The sequence below is a fragment of the Gopherus flavomarginatus genome, chromosome 7, assembly GCF_025201925.1.
Source record: "Gopherus flavomarginatus isolate rGopFla2 chromosome 7, rGopFla2.mat.asm, whole genome shotgun sequence".
In the NCBI taxonomy this organism is placed as follows: domain Eukaryota; kingdom Metazoa; phylum Chordata; order Testudines; family Testudinidae; genus Gopherus; species Gopherus flavomarginatus.
In genome coordinates this window covers 97,084,660-97,104,622 of record NC_066623.1, presented here as the reverse complement: position 1 = coordinate 97,104,622, position 19,963 = coordinate 97,084,660, and the positions used below count along the sequence as shown (strand labels likewise).

At 43.8% G+C, this 19,963-nt stretch overlaps 1 protein-coding gene and 1 long non-coding RNA gene across 5 annotated transcripts in view; both read right to left on the bottom strand.

The window, feature by feature from the left end:
* Positions 1-15,562, bottom strand: part of DNAI4 (dynein axonemal intermediate chain 4) — a 28,918-nt gene extending 13,356 nt beyond the window's left edge. For all 3 annotated transcript variants that reach the window (XM_050962917.1, XM_050962918.1, XM_050962919.1), the window contains exons 1-9: positions 15,402-15,562; positions 14,439-14,628; positions 12,034-12,227; positions 10,535-10,644; positions 10,145-10,301; positions 7,411-7,550; positions 5,208-5,375; positions 2,967-3,164; positions 899-1,134 (exon numbers count right to left, since the gene is read on the bottom strand). In XM_050962917.1, the coding sequence (XP_050818874.1) occupies positions 899-1,134; positions 2,967-3,164; positions 5,208-5,375; positions 7,411-7,550; positions 10,145-10,301; positions 10,535-10,644; positions 12,034-12,227; positions 14,439-14,628; positions 15,402-15,451 (1,443 nt within the window). In that variant the 5' untranslated portion in view covers positions 15,452-15,562. The remainder of the gene's footprint in view (positions 1-898; positions 1,135-2,966; positions 3,165-5,207; positions 5,376-7,410; positions 7,551-10,144; positions 10,302-10,534; positions 10,645-12,033; positions 12,228-14,438; positions 14,629-15,401) is intronic.
* Positions 15,563-15,755: 193 nt separating this feature from the next.
* LOC127055724 (uncharacterized) lies at positions 15,756-16,851 on the bottom strand. 2 transcript variants are annotated; one of them, XR_007775587.1, is made up of 3 exons: positions 16,290-16,851; positions 16,074-16,128; positions 15,756-15,855 (listed from the first exon to the last, which is right to left on the bottom strand). It is a non-coding gene; the product is annotated as an uncharacterized LOC127055724 (long non-coding RNA). The 2 variants fall into 2 exon arrangements; XR_007775588.1 differs by lacking the exon at positions 15,756-15,855 and adding an exon at positions 15,983-16,019.
* Between the last annotated feature and the right edge of the window lie 3,112 nt (positions 16,852-19,963).

Below are 19,963 nucleotides of genomic sequence, written 5' to 3'. Positions count from 1 at the left end.
CATCTAATAGTCTTACAATTCTTAGTTTGTGGCTAGTCAGTATAAACATATGGATCAGTACCCAACAGGCCAACAAATTTATACCAATTTACATCTGAGGATCTGGCCCAAAGACTTTATGCGTGGCCATATTTCCTCCCTTTTCCCCCTGAGGCAGTCTGATTTTTTTATATTCTTCCTCCTCCATTTTTACCTTCTTCCCCTACGTTGTTATTTTTGTTGTCGCCATGAGAAAGCTAAATCAGAGAAGTGAGATGTATACTGCTCTGACAGTAGAGTGCTCTGAGGTCATTCTGACCTCCAGAAGAAGTGAGTTCTATAATCTTGTACCAGCTGCTGTGAAAGCTGTGCCTGCCATTCTCATGAGTCTTGCTCTCAAGGTTGTTGGGGTCCTCATTCCTGAGAAATGCAGTGGTCTAGGGAGATCATTGTCATAAAGCAAGAGGTGGTCTCTATACCATCTTGGATCAAAGCCATGAATGGCCTTAAAGACTAGTACATAGATTTTTAATTTGACCCAGAATTCTATAACTGGTGTAGTTATCTGAACATCCTGGTTAAGTGCCCTTGGAGACCAGTGCTGCTGAGAAGGTAAGCTGCCGCATACTGAACCAACTGAAGATCTCCAAGGTAGATTTGTTCATTCTAGGAATGGTGAGGTGCAATTATCTATCCTGAAGATCATGAAAGAGTGGATCAGTGCGGCTAAGTCAGCATATGGCAGAGGAAGATATAGACTGCAGGAAGCAACCACCACCTGTCTGACCTCAGGGATGAATCCCTACCTGTCACACATCTACCCAGCATCTGAAACCCTATTCCCGAGCTAGTATTGTACCTTGACAATTACCCACCCAATACAAGAAAAATGGTTAGAAGAATACATTCAGTAACTCACTGGGTTTAACTTGTTCCAAGCCATGCTGCTCACATTGTGGCCATTAGTCCACTCACATGTATAGGACCACAGTCGTTCCAGACTGGGCGGTAAGATTTCTTCTGGTGCTTCACTTAGATCTAACAAAAGTGATGAACTAACTACTGTTTCCTTTTTTATTTCCTCCTCTTCCTCCCCCTCTTCTGCTTCCTCTGTTTCTGCTTCCTCTTTGCCAGCATCAGATGTAAGAACTGGTTCTAAATGCAACAAATACAGTAGAATCATTGTAGTACTCCACTAATCAGCAAACTTGCTAATTCTGGCCAGAAACACAGTGATCTCATCCCACTTCTCAGCAAAAATTTCATAGCAGAGCACTGTAATGAAGATTCAGAGAACTAAGATTTCATGACTTTTTCAAAATTTGGCCAACATTTTTGTAGGATCATAGGAACTAGCCTTCTGGATCAGACTAGTGATCCAGACAGTCCAATGTCCCATCACCGTGTCCAGTACTGGATGTTTCATAGGAGGGTTCAAGAACCCTGCAGGAGGTAGTTATAGGATAACCTACGCTCTACCCCTCCACACCCCCAAGACAATTTCCTCCTATTTAGTGGTTAATCTAAGTAGTAAATTTTTCAACTTTGATGCCAAATTTTATGGACCAGGTTTGAAAATTATCACCATAGCACATTTAATGGTTACTATGAAATGTTATAATTACAGTAAAATTGCATTTGTCTATATAAATGTGCAAAGTATACTTATATTTAATTTGTTAGGAGGTTTTTTTTTTGTTTGTTTGTTTTTTGCTTACTTGCCAGTTAACAAAATTTGCAAATCTGGAAGGGATGTCAGGTCATTCTTGGGAAGTAATATGGATCCACCGTAGACTTTCAAATAGGAACTGGGCACCTAACTCTCATCTGAGATTTTGAAAATCTTTTCCTTATCTACTTCCCTAATTTTTAAAGCATCAAACAAGAGCAAATACCACTCTGGGATTTACGCTATTAGAGGATGCAAGATTTGAAATTTTTTGATGTGGGGATAAGTGGGGTAAAAGCTAAGTCTGCAAGCTCTTCTGGGCCCTTTAAAATGCAGGATGTGTGTGGTGGTGGATTTCCCCCCTCTCCTCCCTAAAAAATTGAATTTATTGCTTGTGGTCAGTGTTGGATTGACAGCTTGGGAAACTTGAAGCCCTCTGTCTGGTGAACAGATATAGCATAGGCCATGGCCATGTGAGTTTCCTCACTTCATATGTTTTTAATCCCTGTTTTAACTGAACCTCCCCTAAGGGGTAAGATGGTAGTTCAGTCTCTCCCCCCAGTCAGTTCTTGGCTTCTTTACTGAAGATTGCCAATAGTCCAATAAGTGCCACTTATGATCTGCAGTGAATCCACTGTCTCATTTTACATAGCCACTGAACAGCCATCAGATGATTACACTTTTACTACCAGTCTGGCCTGAATTTTAATCTGAGCTGAGCTGAAAGACTGTATTCTAGTGAAGAGCTGTAATACCAAGAAAACATACTAACCAATCATATCTAGCACTTTTCAGTAGTAAACCTCAAAGTGCTTTACAGAGGAGGTCAGTATCATTGTTCCTATCTATCAGAGGTATAGAGTGGGGAAGTGATTGGCCTGCAGTCACCCAGCAGGCTAGTGGCAGAGCTAGGAATAGATCCCAGGTCTTTTGAGTCCCAAATCCAGTGCTCTGTCCATGAAGCCATATTGTTTCTGGAAGTGCAAGATGCAATGTAAAAACTAGTTTGATAAATACTGTGGAAACCAGTCTCAGTTTACTGCTTTTATTAGTGGAGATGAGCCAGCTCAAGAACCATTTATCCAAACCTTCCACAAAGCTTTGTGTATATTTTTGGGGGGTGTTGGTAAAATGAAGCATAGGACTGAACAACCCCAGTTTGGGTTTTGCAAATCCTTCTCCAACCTTTGTCTTTTATTTAACAGAATTGGTTCCTCTGTCAAGACTTCAGAGTAGGGGCATCTTTACTTGGTATATTTGTTAGCATGCAAAACAGGCTCCTTCATATTGAGAATGACTTATCTGATGAGAAGTGTACCTAGAAGAACAGGAAGTTGACGATAAGCTGCAAGTTTGGGCTGAAAAACATTCTCCATTAGAACCCTTTCCATAAAAAATAAATCCTGCTGAAATTTTTCTGATTTCAATATAGCTTCAGAATGGTCTTTCTCTTCTTCGTGGATTCTGGCAAGAATAACACTTTCCAAATCAATTATAGAACTTGAGGTTATGCTCTCTGGAAAACAAACAGATAATATTGAAAAAGGCAGGTTTAGCTGGATAATCCAATACATTTCGCAGGCAAAAGCCGGAAGAAGAAAAAACCCAGAAAATCTTGTCATCAATAAATATCTCCATTTTCAGCTTTTTTTAGTTCTTTAGTTCTGTTTTCTTTGTATTTCCAAAACTCTATCAAATAGCCGTGTAATACAAAGTGTCTACACTACAATCTCTTAGGACTAAATTCTGCCCTTGTGTCTGTGTGCATCCCAGGTAACGGGACCCATGTGCACGTATCCAAAGGGCAGAACTTAGTTCTTATTTAGGATATACAAGTTAAGGTGATGGGATAGACCAGCAGCCTCTATCAGGCTAGGTTCTCATTCCTCATTTGGGTGGGTAGTGTGGGTTGCTGGAATGGAGCCAAAAGAGGCTCCACATGGTCCCTGCATCGGGCTAAACTCTGGGAGCTGGGGAATGCTGGCCAATCAGCCCCTCTCTCCCCCTCTGGCCGATGCGTGCTAGAGATTCCCAAGGGGAAGGAACAGGGCCGGCGCTTCCATTTAGGCGACCTAGGCAGTCGCCTAGGGCACCAGGATTTGGAAGGGTGGCAGACTGCTCCGGTGGACCTCCCACAGGCGTGCCTGCGGACGGTCCGCTGGTCCCGCGGCTCCGGTGGAGCATCCGCAGGCACGCCTGCGGCAGGTCCACTGGAGCCACGGGACCAGCAGACCGTCCGCAGGAATGCCTGCGGGAGGTCCACCGGAGCCGCGGGACCGGCGAGCCAGCCCTGCACCTAGGGCGCCAAAAACCCTGGTGCCGCTCCTGGGAAGGAACTACCTATTATCTCTTGGCAAGCGTCTCCCTCTCTTGCTACCGGGACATCCCTCTTTCACTGCTGACCCCGTCAGTTCCCCCCATCCATTGAAGTGCCTGGGTGGCATTTTTGTTTAAAAGTGAAAAACAAACTAATTTTAAGATTTTTTCCCACGTTTTAAAAAGAAACTGTTTTTTGTTTGTTTGTTTAAATTTAACTATTCCCCAACAGTGTTTGCAACTCAAACATTGCAACACGAGGCCCAGGACATAAAACCAATTAGAATATGACCATAAATACAAGTGAAGATGACTATCCATTTCCATTGTCCTGCTGAGTGATGAGCAAAAAGTAAAGTGCATACATGGTGGAAAGTACATTAGATTTTTTATTTAGTATGTTTTCCAGTTTTAATATTCTAAGGTAATATTAAAACTCTAATAAAGGAAATTTGATTTGACAGCTATTGTTTTTATTTTGACAAGTGTCCCTTTAAATAAGGTGATAATCTTATGATTCAGCCTGTAAAGCCACACCAGGCCATGAGGGGGATGGGTTAAGAGTGCTTTGGAGGCAGCATACTGAGCATACCCCACAGAGGAAAGTGTTTCACATCATTCTGTACCCACATCTCTGGTTGATTAAAGGAACAGCTATGACAGGCTTCTAAGAGAGTTCTATCTGGGTCTTAGCTGGGGTAAAAAAATGATTAGAAGGCTTTGATGGATGTCCAAGACTCAAGGGAAGGACAAATGCTGTCCAATCTGGTTGGATTCGTTTTGTTAACTGAGGACCTGGATGAGCTGCAAGACTGCAGCCTATTTCTTGTAATGTACATTATAGCCTTTATATCTGGTAAAAGTGAGCTTTGGAGTTTATGGTCAATAATTGCTGATAGTTTTATAAAAATTGTACAGTATTGTCTGAGAAATAGTATGTGACCCTGTTTGCCCATACCCATGTGTACCATCCTGAAGTATATGATTCTACAATGCGTAGCTAAGGTTGCAGAGAAAAGTGTAATATAATATTGTATTTTTTAGGTGTGGTAGTGACCATGTAATAAAACACGATCGTAGTTCTTACACACAAGGGAACAGAGTTAAGGTTCTGCATGCCACCTTAACCCTGTTATTTTTTTACTTTAACTTTTCTCAGTATAATTTTTATAAAAATACAGATAATCACAACTGTATAAGGAGAATAACACTATAGAAATTTAAACCTAGAAAGAAAAGTTACCTCTATCTGTAGAAGTCGTAGACATGGTTCGTTCACGGTCTTTGGTCACATTAGATTTACTGCTACTCACACTGGTTGGTCTGCTACTTCTTTCCATTACTGAAGATGTAAGCATTGGTTCCAAGGCATTAAAGGAATCATACAAGTCCCAAGAAGTGGCCATTATCCCTAAAAATGAATTACACAATACTATAGCACAGTAACTGACCAGTGAACCACACACCTCATTTGGAACTGGAAATACGCAGTCAGGCAGCAGCAGAGACCAAAAAAAAAGCAAATACAGTACAGTACTGTGTTAAACATAAACTACTAAAAATAAAGGAAAGCAGCATTTTTCTTCTGCACAGTAAAGTTTCAAAGCTGTATTAAGTCAGTGTTCAGTTGTAAACTTTTGAAAGAACAACCATAACGTTTTGTTCAGTTACAAACATTTCAGAGTTACGAACAACCTCCATTCCTGAAGTGCTCATAACTGAGGTTCTACTGTATTGTGCTTCTAAACATTTACTGTAAAGCACTAAAATTGAGGGAAATATTAGACTTTTTATGGGAGATGCCAAATCTCGTTGGTAAAATGGTACAGAAACAGTGTCAGACAAGTTTGCAACAACAGCAACTGTGGGGCTGTCATGGGTGTCCTAACGTCATCTGTGTGTAGGGTCTCCCATCAGTGTGTGTGTCCATCTCCTATTAAAAAACTCTAATAATACTTAGCATTTATATACCCATGAGTCTTTATGTATTCAACTTTACAAAACATCAACTAATTGGAATGTAGAATAATCAGAATTACAGATGCATATAATGTGGGGAATATATTGCTAGTTAATTTCTGTATCTAATCTATACACATATATGTCCTCTCTACTTTTTCTACAATACTATCCTTTTATATTTAGTTTATATACATTAAATAAATCAAAGAAATAAGATTTAGAGCACCATTCCCCACAGCCATTCTTTTGCCTTCTTCATAACGAAAATGCCGTAAGTGGGTGCTGAAATTTGGATAAACATCTAAAAGGCTGCATACTTGTCCAAATTTGTCTAGAAAACTGAGGCAGAAGTCTTGTAAGACAGTCTTCTCCTATGTTTGCCAGGACTTCCTGGTTTGACTGAGATTTGAAATCCTGTGAAAGAGCTTCTCCCATGCTACCATACTGTGCTATCTTCGCCTAAAGCTGAAACCAGAGCCACTGGAAAAATTAAGGACAAAAAAGGAACAACATTTTCAAACCTCAGAAAGATGTTTAGTTTGAGTTTTGGATAGTTTTGCCTTGCCTGAAGTACTCTGACTCCGTGGTGCTGAGACAGACAGAATACAAAGGGGGAGAGCTCTTAGAAGGAGCAACTACTATATCCTTTCTATGGATGAATGTGCTGCTCCCTGGACCAGTTTCTAAATGCTAGGAGTAGGAGGTACAGAAGTGTGGCAAGGGCCCTGTTGATGCCGCTATCCCATCTCTTGCTGCCACAACTCTGTTGGGATGCAGACTACTTCAGGCCACTCTACCATACCTTTATTTTATGCTCAAGAAATGCAAACACTTACATTCTGGCTGGCTGCTGCATGGGTATATAAGCAGGGAAAGGACTCCCTGACAGAGCTGCTCAGGAATTTTTTGACAAAAAAAAATTATGGAAAAAATGCTTATTTAACTGAAATAAAACTTTCTGCAGGAGAGAGAAATTAAGACATTTCTCATTAAAAAGAATATTTGTGAGGTTTAGGAAGTGTCAAAACATTCCACTTTGACATTTTCTAAACAAAAAATTCCAGTTTTTCCAGTTTGAAACAACCCTTCAAAACATTTTGATGGACCCAAACCAAATTTTCTTTTCAGATTTTCAGACTGCAAAAATTTGAGACTTTAAATTTTCATCCCAATTTGGGGCAGGAAAAATTATTGAAATCACAAAAATTTTGGCAGGACAGGAAAATCATGTCCCACACAGGTCTACTTCCTGAACTCTTCGTTAGCCTGCTTATTCACCTTCACAAAAGTAGCCTCAACCAAGTCGCATGGTCTTTCTTTAATTTTAGTGTTCTCCTGAATATGTTTCATAAGTAATGAATAATCTAAGTTTAATCACTAATAAGTCACAATAATAACAATTAGCAAATATACAAAATGTTTAATGGAAAAGGGCTCTTAAGCAACATTTGTTATATTTATCACTTTTTTGAATGGTAATTTACCTTTATCTTCCATGAGGATTTTCTCACATTGCACTTCTTTAGTCTTTGGTGCTCCATTAAGAGTTTGCATCATCCTTTCCACAAAGCGATCATTACCAACTTTATTTTTACAAAGCTCAATATAATCCTTGTTCCGTTCCCTTTAAAAAATTACATGCATGTTAAAAAAACCCAAATCTATCCATATGAAAACTACACATTGAACAAGACATAGTGTTTTTAACTAAAGTCTACTGCTTCTGTCTCTTTCAATTAAAATATTCCCTTGCAATGGTTGCTACCCCAACTTTGCTACATGGTTTAGATCAGAAAAGTATTATAGAGATGGGCCTGAACCAAAACATCAGATATAAACATCCTTGAACTTTGGCGAAATTCAGATACAGTTCTGAAATTTGTAGCTCTGGCCCATCTCTACCACAGAGTGAAACTAACTAGATGCTGCCTAAATACAAAAGTGAAAGTGATTAATCTATATTGTCTAGTTGCTAGTAACTGCAGAAATAGTGAAGAGGAAATGTCTTTTTTTAGTTCTTTCAGTTTTAATACTCAAAAGGCAGAAATGGATTATACTAAGCCGGAATCTACCAACAGTTTGGTCACCCTCCACCCCCAGTCAATCCACAATGTATGCTGTGCATACATACTAAATCAGAATCATATTATTCTCTCCTGCTTCCCTTCCTTCTTTCCTTGGATCACACTGAATTAGGCACTTAGGTTCCTTATTAAATGACTAGGGAGAGATACGTGTCAGACTGTGAGTCACAAAAACCAACATACTACAAGGGAGCTGCCAAGAGGTGTGCCTGCTAAACCTCTACCTCTCACAGAGAAAGGTGCCTGGCATTAGATGTCTAGCTCTGCTAGTGATTCACAGCCAGGCACCCCTCTCCTGCAGCCAGGAGGCTTAAGCATCTAAGGTATTTTTTGTGAGAATGACTCAGGCAGGCACCCAACTCCACACACACAACGGTGGTGGCACAAGGAGAAGGTGGTGGAGCTGCCACCACCCATGTTAACTTTTAGCCCAGTGGTGAGAACAGCCATCTGGGCTGTGGAAGACCTGGATTCAACTCTTGTAATTATTTATCCGCAGTGGAACGGCTTTCACTGGTGAGACTGAGGGAGCCCCCACATTAGAATATCCCATAGTTCAGTGGGTAGAGCACACTACTGAGGGGTGGGAGATCCCTCTTCAAATTCTTTCTCCCCACCAGGCAGAGAGAGAGTTGAACCCAGGTCTCCCACATCACAGGTGAGTGCTCTAATCGTTGGGTTGCTAAAATGTGTAAGATGAGTAGCACTATCACCATCTGCTTTTCCTCTGGCCAGATTTTGAATGGGACCCAATCTAGCAGGGAGTCTCTGAGCATGCCTACCAGGTAGGGCCTCGCAGGCAATAGAGGTAAGCCTATCTTCCCTGGTTCATGACTCATCATGGGGCTTAGGTGGGAGATAAGCACCTGAACAACTACACTGAGGCAGCAGTGTGCATACCCAGAGGCAGACATTTAGGCAGAGGAAATATCTACTCTGAAAATGTAGGTGCCAAGTTCGTTTAGGCACCTACAGGAAATGGCTGGTGTTTGTAAATCACGATGGAGACTAAAACTGGAACTTAGATGCCTAAATTTGGATTTTAGGCACCTAAGTACCTTTGTGAATTTAACCTAAAATGCCAAAGTGGGAATTAATTAGGTGCAGAGAAGCCTATTTAGGCGCTACACTTTAAAAGCGGTTGGGTTACTTTAGTAGGAGAAAGAGACAGCAGCCTCAGGGAAACATAAAGATTATCTAGTTTGTTGGTTTATACTTTGTTTAGCAATTACTGACTGAAAAGCTGCATGGAAAGCATACATCCAGAGTCTTTTGCCAAACTTGGGGGTGGAAAGTGGGGAGTGTTGTTTTTTAGTAAACCTGAACTGCTGTAAATAAACCAGAAATCCCAGAACAGTTTTTCTATATCAAAACCTAACTCCTGTAGGCTCTCTAGCCATCTAGAACCTGATCCTCCCACAAACGTACTACCAAGCACAGCATTTACTACAATGAATAATTGCCTTAAATGCAAGTATTTGCAGAATGAGGCTCTAAATCCTCTCCTTTCTACAGGTTGTTGGTTTGGTGGTTTTTTTAAAGAAAACAAACATCCTTTCCTGTGTTACTAATACCATATAATATTTATCTGAGTGTGTCCCTTTAATGTTTGGATTAAAAGTCTGCTTTTCCTATGTTTACATAGCACTGCTACAAAATAAATGCATTTTAAGCAATAAAAACTGCTCCTGTTCTTCTATTCCTGGCATGATAATGGGGCTCCAATTGATGGTAAATAATTAAAGATTGACATTTGTTTTTTAAAGCCTTTTTACTTGAGTAAAGGGAAATGATTTTTTTAAATAAAACATTCATTTTAGTAATGGGTTTTGTTGTCACTAGGATACGACCCACCCCTGCTTTTCACCAACTGCTTTATCTGCCCCAGTAGGTGAAAGGTCTAAATTCAATCAGCAAGACAGTGTAAAGGAGACTAGCTTGCCATGTTTAGAGATGGAAGCGAGTACAGTATGGCATTTAGACAAAAGGCATCTTGTGAAATATAGGTAGTAAAGACCTTGATCCTGTATGTTCATGAGCCCTTTCAACTCTCTCAAGTCAATGGAAATTGAGAGCATTGAGCATATTGTGGCTCGGGATACCGAAGTGTGTGTGAAATTGTACATATACATACTGCACTTTTTCAGCATCTTCAGATTCTACGGACATCATGACAGTTGGCATGTCCAATAACCAGATAGTTTCTGTCTCCGTGAGGTAAATATCCACTCTCTTATCAATGTCTTCTTTTGTCAGCTGTTCTTTTATCTCATCTCGCCTCACCTGTACATCTGTCAAATTACATAATGTGAAAATGAAAATATTTTTCTGTTCTAAGATCAAAAGAGGAAAACTTAACTGTAAAAAATAATAGTGTTGACTTGGAGTCACATACTGTGGGGCACCGAGCTCCTCAAAGAGTGCTCAGCACCCCTTAACTTCTACCGACTTCAGTGTCCCCCAGAATCATGCTTCAAAGCCAACAGTATGAATCTCTGTAATGACAGAAGCACATTTTCTTTACCAGATAAGCTAATAGCTGTGTCTCGTCTAGAACCAGGCTCTACTATTTCATCTGCCATAGACTCAGTTGTAGATGTGGTTGATTTAGAAATAGTGCTGCTTCCATATGTCCTTTAATAACAAAGAAATATACAGAAATAAAGTCCAGATATGGCAATAATCCAAATAATACAAAAATAACGAATTACTGGTAGTAGGATCGCCAAGTCACATTACATAGTGATTGTGCATACAGCAAATGCTTGTGTCACAGAAATCCTAGAAAGACACTGGAAAGAAAATAATGAAGTTGTTTAAGAGTTAAGAAATTAAGACTTCATCTTAGAGAATATCCTATGGTACTGAAAAGATGATGGGGAAGAATTTAATAAGATCTGGGGTCCATTCACCACAGCAGGTATCAGGCAGTGATCTCAAAGCACAGTGGTTGTTGCCATTTCACGGCTGGGGATGCTGAAACTCGGAGAAGCCATGGGACTCACCTACAGTGACACGGAAGGGCAGCGGGACTAGATCCCTGACTTCTTGAACTCCAGCCTCCTCCAATCTCTAGGCCACACAGCCAACAGTGCTGTTAGAGCAGCAAGGCTGGCTGGGAAGTGTGGAGCAGGGATGCCGGAACAGGAGGGGACCAGGGAGCCATGCCCCCACACTTTTTAAAAGGGGAGGGCCATGTCCTCCCACTTTTTACTAGCCGTAAGTGCGAGCGATGTTGCTGTGTGATGCTATGAGCCCACCACTGTCAGGTGAGAATCTTCAGCACTTTTTACTATCAATCCTTTGAAATGTCTTTGAAATATATAAGAAAACATATTGAAAATCATAAACACTTAATTGTCTCGTGTTTTTTCATTTTGACTTAAAAGTGATAATCTATATGTATGGAGTGGTTGTGATGAAGGTTTTTTAAAAACATACTTGTGGATAACAGTTTTCTTAGTATACTTCCTTTTCCTCAAAAGGTGTTTGTCTAAAAATATATAAGAATATAATGCAACATAGGAAAATAGGCTAAGGAAGGTATGACTGAGAAATTATAGATAGATTCCATTCTATTGGTTATTATTCCCAAAATATAAAATGACAAAAATGATAGTGCAAACCCTTAAGTTTGCGCAGTACTGCAATGGCAACTGGGGGCTAGATGCACAAAGCGGACTGAGCCTCAGTGTTGCAACACCTAACTTTAGGTCCCTTCCTGCTTAGTGGAATCCGCAGCCCTGAATTAAGCACATAGGCTCCCTATACAATACATAGGGAGAGGTTAGGTGCCTAAGACTGGGATCCACAAAAGCCAGCATGCTGTGCAGGGAGCCACCTAAGCTAGCTGACAGGAAATGCCAAGGAGATGGGAGGGGCCTTAACATAAATTGAGCAGGGACTGGAACCCAGAGCTCCAATTATTCCTGGTACTAGCACTGCTGAAGTTTACATACATGGCCATTCTGGAATCCTGTATAGCATGGGCCAGGATTTGACCCAAGGAATGCAACAACATACCTTGAGAATGGACCTACTAAACTAGCATTAACTCCAGATGTCTGATGCATGGAGAAGGAAGACAGAAAATCAGATCCAGTGGCGCCAGAGAAATCCTGCGTTGATAAGATTTTGCTTTGTCTGTGTAGTGAAGCACTTGGTTCTGGACGATAGAGTGGACGAGGTGTTACATCCTTCCCTTGCTCATCAAATACCTGAATATTTAAATAACAATAATAAAAATTATCTTATGTTCTCTAAACAAATGAAAATATGTAGCTATGCAAGATGGGTGCGGTAATATCTCTTATTAGAACAACTTCTGTTGGTGAAAAAGACAAATGTTTGAGCTACAAATGCAGCTATGCAAAATTTAACTTTATTAGGTACAGGAACATTCACCCTAGTAGTCAGCATAGGGAGGGGCAACAGAACCTCTCTGTGCCAGCATACATTGAGAGGGTAGATGTTGTTTGTACTGCCACTCTCCCTCAAGGGGTTCAACCATGAGAGGATATCTTTAGTTTCTGCCAAGAGCTTCTTAGGAACTCTGCAAGTGGAGGCCGTTTAGTAATATGCTGAGAAACGACAGACACCAGCTACCTGAGGCACACTTTCTCCCTGATCATCACTGCTGACTTTTCAGGCTGTGCTGCTTTATAGTAACTTTCATGATGAAGAAATCTAGAGGACCTAAATTCTGCTGGTATAAATCAGAGGCTAGCTGGTTCACAGTGCTAATATTATTAAATTATTGTGCAACTTTATTAAATTTTATTAGTCCCGCCCCTAAAAAAATTTTCTTCTGCAAGAAAATATACTGTAAGTGGATTGTAAGGTTTCTAAACAGAATTTTCTTGATACTTTATATTGGAATTTTTTCTCTATGTCAGGTAAAGAAACACAAATGCTCCTGTCAATATGTTTCATGGATTTAAACATAGGTTATTTTCAACTTAAGAAGAAAACTGTTGCTCTAAATGGCTGATTTTTCAAATTAACACAAGGAAGTAACGGAAAAAGTAAATTTCACTGCTCAATAAATATATGTATTCCTTGACTATTTAAGGAGTTATTGTGTACCCCTGTAAGTCACTTAAATCTCCTTACCCTAGTCTCCCATTTATAAAATGGAGATAATACCTCCCCACATTGAGTGCTGTGAGGCAATTACGATTTGTCAAGTGCCTTGACAATAGTGGATAAAAGCTCTATAGTAATTTAAAGCATTATTATTACAAAATCGAAAAAAAAATGTTTTTTTTCAAAAGAACATTTTCTCCACTTTTTGTTTAATTAGGAGAACAATTCTTAAATGTTTGTGAAAGATGGCATATTAACAGAACTGGAACCTGACATTCTCTAAGGGTAAAAGTCATTCCTGTGCAGTGTCTTATGCATAGCCTTAGTGTCACATTCAGGGCTAATGAAATGGATTGGGCCCATGTAAGACCCCTGCACTAACAGAGAAATGCACGTATGTAATATGCTTTAGCCTAGATTGACAATTTTTATCAATTTGCATGCAAAACCTTAGTTGGATATTAATATAACATGCTGAATTTTTAAAAGTTATCTTTCATTTATTTTATCTGGAATCAAGCTTTCCTTGAGCATGTAGCTGTTTGCATACAGCCTACTACCAAATCAAGGCAAGCAAGTAAAGATATGCTAGATGTAGCAAATATTTGCTATATAAGAGGTGACAAAAGAAATTTCTCTTTTTCTTTATGATGGATGAATGCATAAGATTAAGGGGGGGAAATCCTCCTTGTTTTTTCAAAAGCAAATATGGTGGTCTCATCTACCCTGTTTTTCCCCAAGACTGCATGGACATGACATCAAAAGTACCAGTGCCAAGGGAATGAAACCTGTGCACCTGCATAAGAAATTCATTTTAATCACTATTTTTTTAAATCAATTTAACACATATGACCGATGTCCTTTTGGGATAAAAGATCTTTTGTTAAAGATTAAACATCCCTGATCCTTAAGAGCAAGGGAATCTCCTACACTAGTTCTCTGGACTTCCAAGGAATCCTCCAAAGTGTCACTTAGAAAAAAAACAGGGAAGACAAGGCAGAAACTCTATTTGTAAGTTAGAAAATAAAGGGGGGGGGGGGAGAATTTCAGCCTTCCACAATATATCGTAAAGAAGCAAAAAGGACACAGATACTTTATTCCTTTGAGGGTCTCTTTTTAAACAGTGATCATCATCCTTTCCAATGGGTTTTCTCACTTTCTGGAATATCTTCACTGGCTTCCCCTTTTCCTAGAAAGCCTACCTTTGTCACATTCAGAGTCAGAGTTACCCTGTCACACTGCCCTCTTTTCCCCCTGCACTCCACCCAAGCCTCTTTCCAGACAACTTTTAAGATTAACAATTAAACATAATTAGAAATGTTTGGTATTGAAAAGTTCATTACCTGAATGGTATGCCTACTCCCTATGAGAGACCCCTTATCCATGGTTTTGCCATCAGAAGCTATCAGTATGCTTCTTCGACTCAATGATTCAACTCTGTTTGGGTTGACACCACTAACATAGCTCATTCGTCTTTGGCTGCTAGTTCCTGAAATAGATGTCCCCTTGGTATTTAACTCCATCTTTGATGTCCTATTTCAACCAAACAAAATGTGATCAAGAAAGGTATATAGACTATTTAGCAGATAATGAACAGTATAAAGCTGTAGTGAAATCGTGGATTTCTACTACAAAATGTCAACTTCATAAACACAGAAGCAAATGTTTAACTGTAAAATAACAGCATTGAAGAAATGCTAAAATTCTTGTCTCTTTATGAGGCTAAGTGTGTGAAAGGCAACTGGTATGGAAATGAAGGACCAAGAAGCACAGTCTTTGGATTAAAATGTAGGACTCGGATTCAGGCCACATAGGTACAGTTCTCAACTCTATCAAAGATTTTCTGCTTGAGTTTGGTGAATCATATATCTGTGCTTTTGTTTCTCTAGCTGTAAAATTAGGCTCCTACCATTTCCCTCTTTCACAAGGCAGCTGTGAGGTTTAGCCCATTCACTGCTCTAAAATGCTCTGAGATCCTTGTGTGGAAGAGGCTACGTGCAGAGAGAGCTTACTGGGAGCTAGGTACCCCACGGATGGGTGCACTTGAAACGTGCCACACAGATCAGCTAGGAGAGAGATCTTGTAAACTAAGGCGATGGTAACCAAGCGTGGCCAACAAAACCCCACATTCTCAGTGCAGATTTATAGCACTGGGATGGAGCCTGGTCTGCCAGGATTAGCAGAGACAACCAGCACCCAAGGCCTGTGGAGAGCGGGGGCCCCCGGCCTGCCCCGTGTCCTCCTGAGCCCGCTGCCCAGCGCCGGTGGCCAGGGACCGACACAGGGCCGTGCGGCGGGGCACTCACAAGCTGACGCTCTGCCTCCTGCCCTTGCCGGCCTGGGTGGAGGAGGACATGGTGCTGGCGGGGCCGGCGGCGGCGGCTCGGTGCCCGTGTCGCGGAGGGGGCGACTCTCGATACAGCTTCGGTCCCAGCGGCCCTGCGCGCTCCTCCGCGAGCCCAGAGGCAGCGTGGTTACATGGTAACCATGGCAACCGCCGTCCAACGTGCGCCCAGGTGATTGGCTGGCGGAGAGGGACGGAAACACGTGGTAGGCGCCGCGGGCTGGGGTAAGTTGTTCATGACTGGAGGCGTCGGTGCTGCTGGCTCGCGCGGCTCGCGATTCCCCACCCCGCTCAGTCAGAGATAGGAGCCCCGCACACCAGGGGTCAGGCGCTCCCCCCCAGCACCGGTCAGGATCCGGACCCCCGCACAGCAAGAGCCAGGAGCTCCCCCCACAGCACCGGTCAGGATCCGGACCCTCCCCACAGCAAGAGCCAGGAGCTCCCCCCACAGCACCGGTCAGGATCCGGACCCCCGCACAGCAAGAGCCAGGAGCTCCCCCCCCTGCACCGCTCAGGGTCCAGACCCCCGCACAGCAAGAGCCAGGAGCTCCCCCCCCCTGCACCGGTCAGGATCCGGACCCTCCCCACAGCAAGAGCCAGGAGCTCCCCCCCCCGCACCGGTCAGGATCCGGACCCCCGCACAGCAAGAGCCAGGAGCTCCCCCCACAGCACCGGTCAGGATCCGGACCCTCCCCACAGCAAGAGCCAGGAGCTTCCCCCCCGCACCGGTCAGGATCCGGACCCCCGCACAGCAAGAGCCAGGAGCTCCCCCCCCTGCACCGGTCAGGATCCGGACCCCCGCACAGCAAGAGCCAGGAGCTCCCCCCCCTGCACCGCTCAGGGTCCAGACCCCCGCACAGCAAGAGCCAGGAGCTCCCCCCACAGCACCGGTCAGGATCCGGACCCTCCCCACAGCAAGAGCCAGGAGCTCCCCCCCCGCACCGGTCAGGATCCGGACCCCCGCACAGCAAGAGCCAGGAGCTCCCCCCCCCGCACCGGTCAGGATCCGGACCCTCCCCACAGCAAGAGCCAGGAGCTCCCCCGCTCCCCAACACTGGTCAGGGTCGAGCCAGGAGCTCCCCTCCCCCCTCCCAGCACCGGTCAGGGTCCGGACCCCCGCACAGCAAGAGTCAGGAGCTCCCCCCTCCCAGCACCGGTCAGGATCCGGACCCACACAAACCAGGGGCCATGAGGTGCCCCCCCCCCGCCCAAAACCAGTGAGGAGCTGAACTCCCCTAACCGCTCAGGGCCCTGTAACCCCCTTTTCTCATTGAAACACCAAAATCCTTGCGAGAGGGATGTTAAACACTGCCTTCAAATTAACGGTGACTTGGGGCAAGTCTATGTTCTTCTCTCTCTCTGTAAGGAAAGCAACAATGCATCCATGTGGCTAAACAGTCCACGAGAGTAACAGAACTTCTTAAAGTATTTAAAATGTGAGTATTGAAAAACTGGTGGCATTGGAGTCTGAGTGTAATAATCATAGGTTATAAATATTATATAACACATTTGACCTAAAAAAGGTAAACAAACCCAAACCACAGACTAAAAAAGTCTCACCTAGGGACAGCGTGGATGCAGGTTTCCCCCTCCCCAACATTTTGACAGAGAGAGAGAGAGAAAGTGTGAGGCATGGGGAGATTGGAAATTTACAAAATTAAAAAGCTTACATTGTTTAGCTATTTTTGGTATTAATTTAGATTGTTATAGGTAGTCGGGCAACTTTTAGATAACGGGATACAATGTATAGTCAAGAATGCTCTTGTGGTTGAAGCACTAGACCTGTGTTTAATTCCTGGCTGTCACAAATTTCCCATGTCACTTAAGCTGTGTCCCCCCCATCTGTAAATAAGGCTAATAACATTTCCTTTCTCCAACACTTCCCCAGTCTTTCAGTTGGTAAGCTCCTTGGGAGCAGGGTCTGTCACTTGCTATCTCTTACAGTGCCTACCACCGGGGCTTTGGGGCGGAGCCTGGAGCTGTAGCGCAGAGCAGCTCCAGAGCAGTGGAGCTGCAGGTTTTTGCCTGGAGCGGAGCTGGAGCACAGCTCCAAAGCCTTGCCTACCACAATGGAGCTCTGGTCTTCGTCAGAGCCTCTAGGTCAGGGGTGGGACTTTTTGGCCTGAGGGCCACATCTGGGTGAGGAAATTGCATGCCAGGCCATGAACGTAGGGCTGGGGCAGCGGGTTGGGGACTGGAGTGCGGGAGGGAGTGCGGGCTGTGGGAGGGGATGCGGTGTGCAGGAAGGGGCTGAAGGCAAGGGGTTGGGGTGTGGTTGTATGAGGGGGCTGAAGGCAGGGGGTTGGGGTGCAGAATGTGGGAGGGGGCTCAGGGCAGATGGTTAGAGGCTCAGGGCATGGGGTTGGAGTGCAAGAGAGATGCGGGATGTGGCAGGGGGCTCAGGGTAAGGGGTTGAGGTGCAGGAGGGGTGCAGCAGGAGGTTGGGGTGCAGGAGGGGTGCGGGGTGCGGCAGGGGGCTCAGGGCGGGGGTTGGGGGCAGGAGGGGTGTGGGGTGTGGCAGGGGGCTCCAGGCACGGGTTTGAGGTGCGGGCTCTGGCCTGGTGCCTCTTACCTAGAGCAGCTCCAGGGTGGCAGCGACACGCAGCGGGGCTAAGGCAGTGTCCCTGCCTGCCCTGGCCCCACGCTGTGCCGTGCCGCTCCCGGAAGCAGCCGGCACCACACCCCTGGAGAGAAGGAGGCAGAGGGCTCCACGTGCTGCCCTCTCCTGCACGTATCTCCCCTGAAGCTCCCATTGGCCACAGTTCCCCACCAATGGAAGCTGCTGGGGGCAGTGCTTGCAGGCGAGGGCAGTGCGTGGAGCCCTCTGCCCCCACCTTCCCCAGGGGCCGCAGGGACGCAGTACCGGACACTTCCGGGAGTGGCTCGGGACCTGTGGTGCCACGGGAGTGGCAATCTGCGGGCCGGATCCAAAGCCCTGATGGGCTGGATCCAGCACATGGGCCATAGTTTACCCACCCCTGCTCTAAGTACTACTATTGATAATCAAAATGCTTCGGTTGGACTTTGTGGTTAATACAAATTTATTTGCTTTTATAGAAAAGATGGTGCCCTTTGCACATAGATAAATTCAGGGGAAAACGGGCTGTAATGATCTACCTATCACTCGTTTATAAGGGCTGTAGACAGCAACAGAAAAGTAGAATGACAGACTTTTCCAAAGTACTGTACATAATACAGTGTCCCCCTTTCTAAGATTATTCCTAATGCCAGCCTTCTGGACCTGTGGCATGTATGCTCTAACGTGCCTTTCTGGAAAGTTTGTGTGACATCTCACCATTCATTCTGGTGGTGACATTATACCCACTATTGAACAGTGCTGGAGCCTGCCTAGGTAGATCTGAATGGAAGATATGACTATTACTTAGACCTCAGCTACACTTAACAATTAGATCAACCTAGCCATGTTACTCGGGGCTGTGACAAATTCCGCACCCTAAGCATTGTAATTAGGTTGACCTAGTCCCTGGTGTATACTCTGCTAGGTCAGTGGAAGAATTTTTCTGTCAACCAAGCTGCAGCTTCTCAGGTCTTGTCTATACATAAATCCCTACAGCTGCACTGCTGCAGCTGCGCTGTGTTAGTCCTTCAGGGAAGATACTACCTACACTGACAGGAGAGGTTCTTCCATTGGTGTGGGTATTCCACCTCCCCAAAATGTGGTAGGTAGATTGACAGGAGAATTTTCTTGTCAATTTAGCGCTGTCTATACCAGGGATTAGGTTGGTTTAACTGTGTCACCCGGGGTATAGATTTTTCACATCTCAAGTGACATACCAACCTAATTTCCTCATGTAACCAGGCCTAAGAGAGACGGATTAATTAAATCCACAGAAAACCCCTTCTGTTGATGTAGGAAGTGTCTACAGTATGACAATAGCTGTGCCACTGTAGCAGCTGCAGTATAGCCATGTTCTCAGAAACTTTAGGGCAAACAGGCAGTACTGGGACTGGACAAATGCGGGATCCAGAGGTTTCCTCTGCTAGTTATATCCCATCCGACACTGTCACATAAAGCACAAGATGGTGAACACCGGTTCTTAGAAGACCTATTTGCTTAATCTTCAGTGGGACTACTCACATATGTAAAGTTAACCTGTGAGTAGGAGCATGTCTACATTACAAACTTTTGTCAACAAGTTATGTCAGCATAAAGCTGTCGCAGTTAGTATATTGCTAATGCTCATGTACTTGGCTCTTTGTGTCAGTGGTGCACATACTCACCAGGAGGGCTTGTTTCGATGTATCCCAGTGTGCAACTTGCCACCACCAGAACACTGGGTTTTCAGCAGCTTTGGCAATGCATGGCAGGGCAGAAATGAGTAGCGCAGAGGTGACTGGGAATGCAGGATCAGGTTCCCATCATGCAATTTTCTCTAGCCTATAATGCCATCTCCATCCCATAATTTTTACACCAGTTTTGAAAATCTCACAAACCAGCACAGGAATTTTCACTGTCTACCATCTCTAACTGAAGCATGGAGCCTGCACAGCTCTGCACTGATG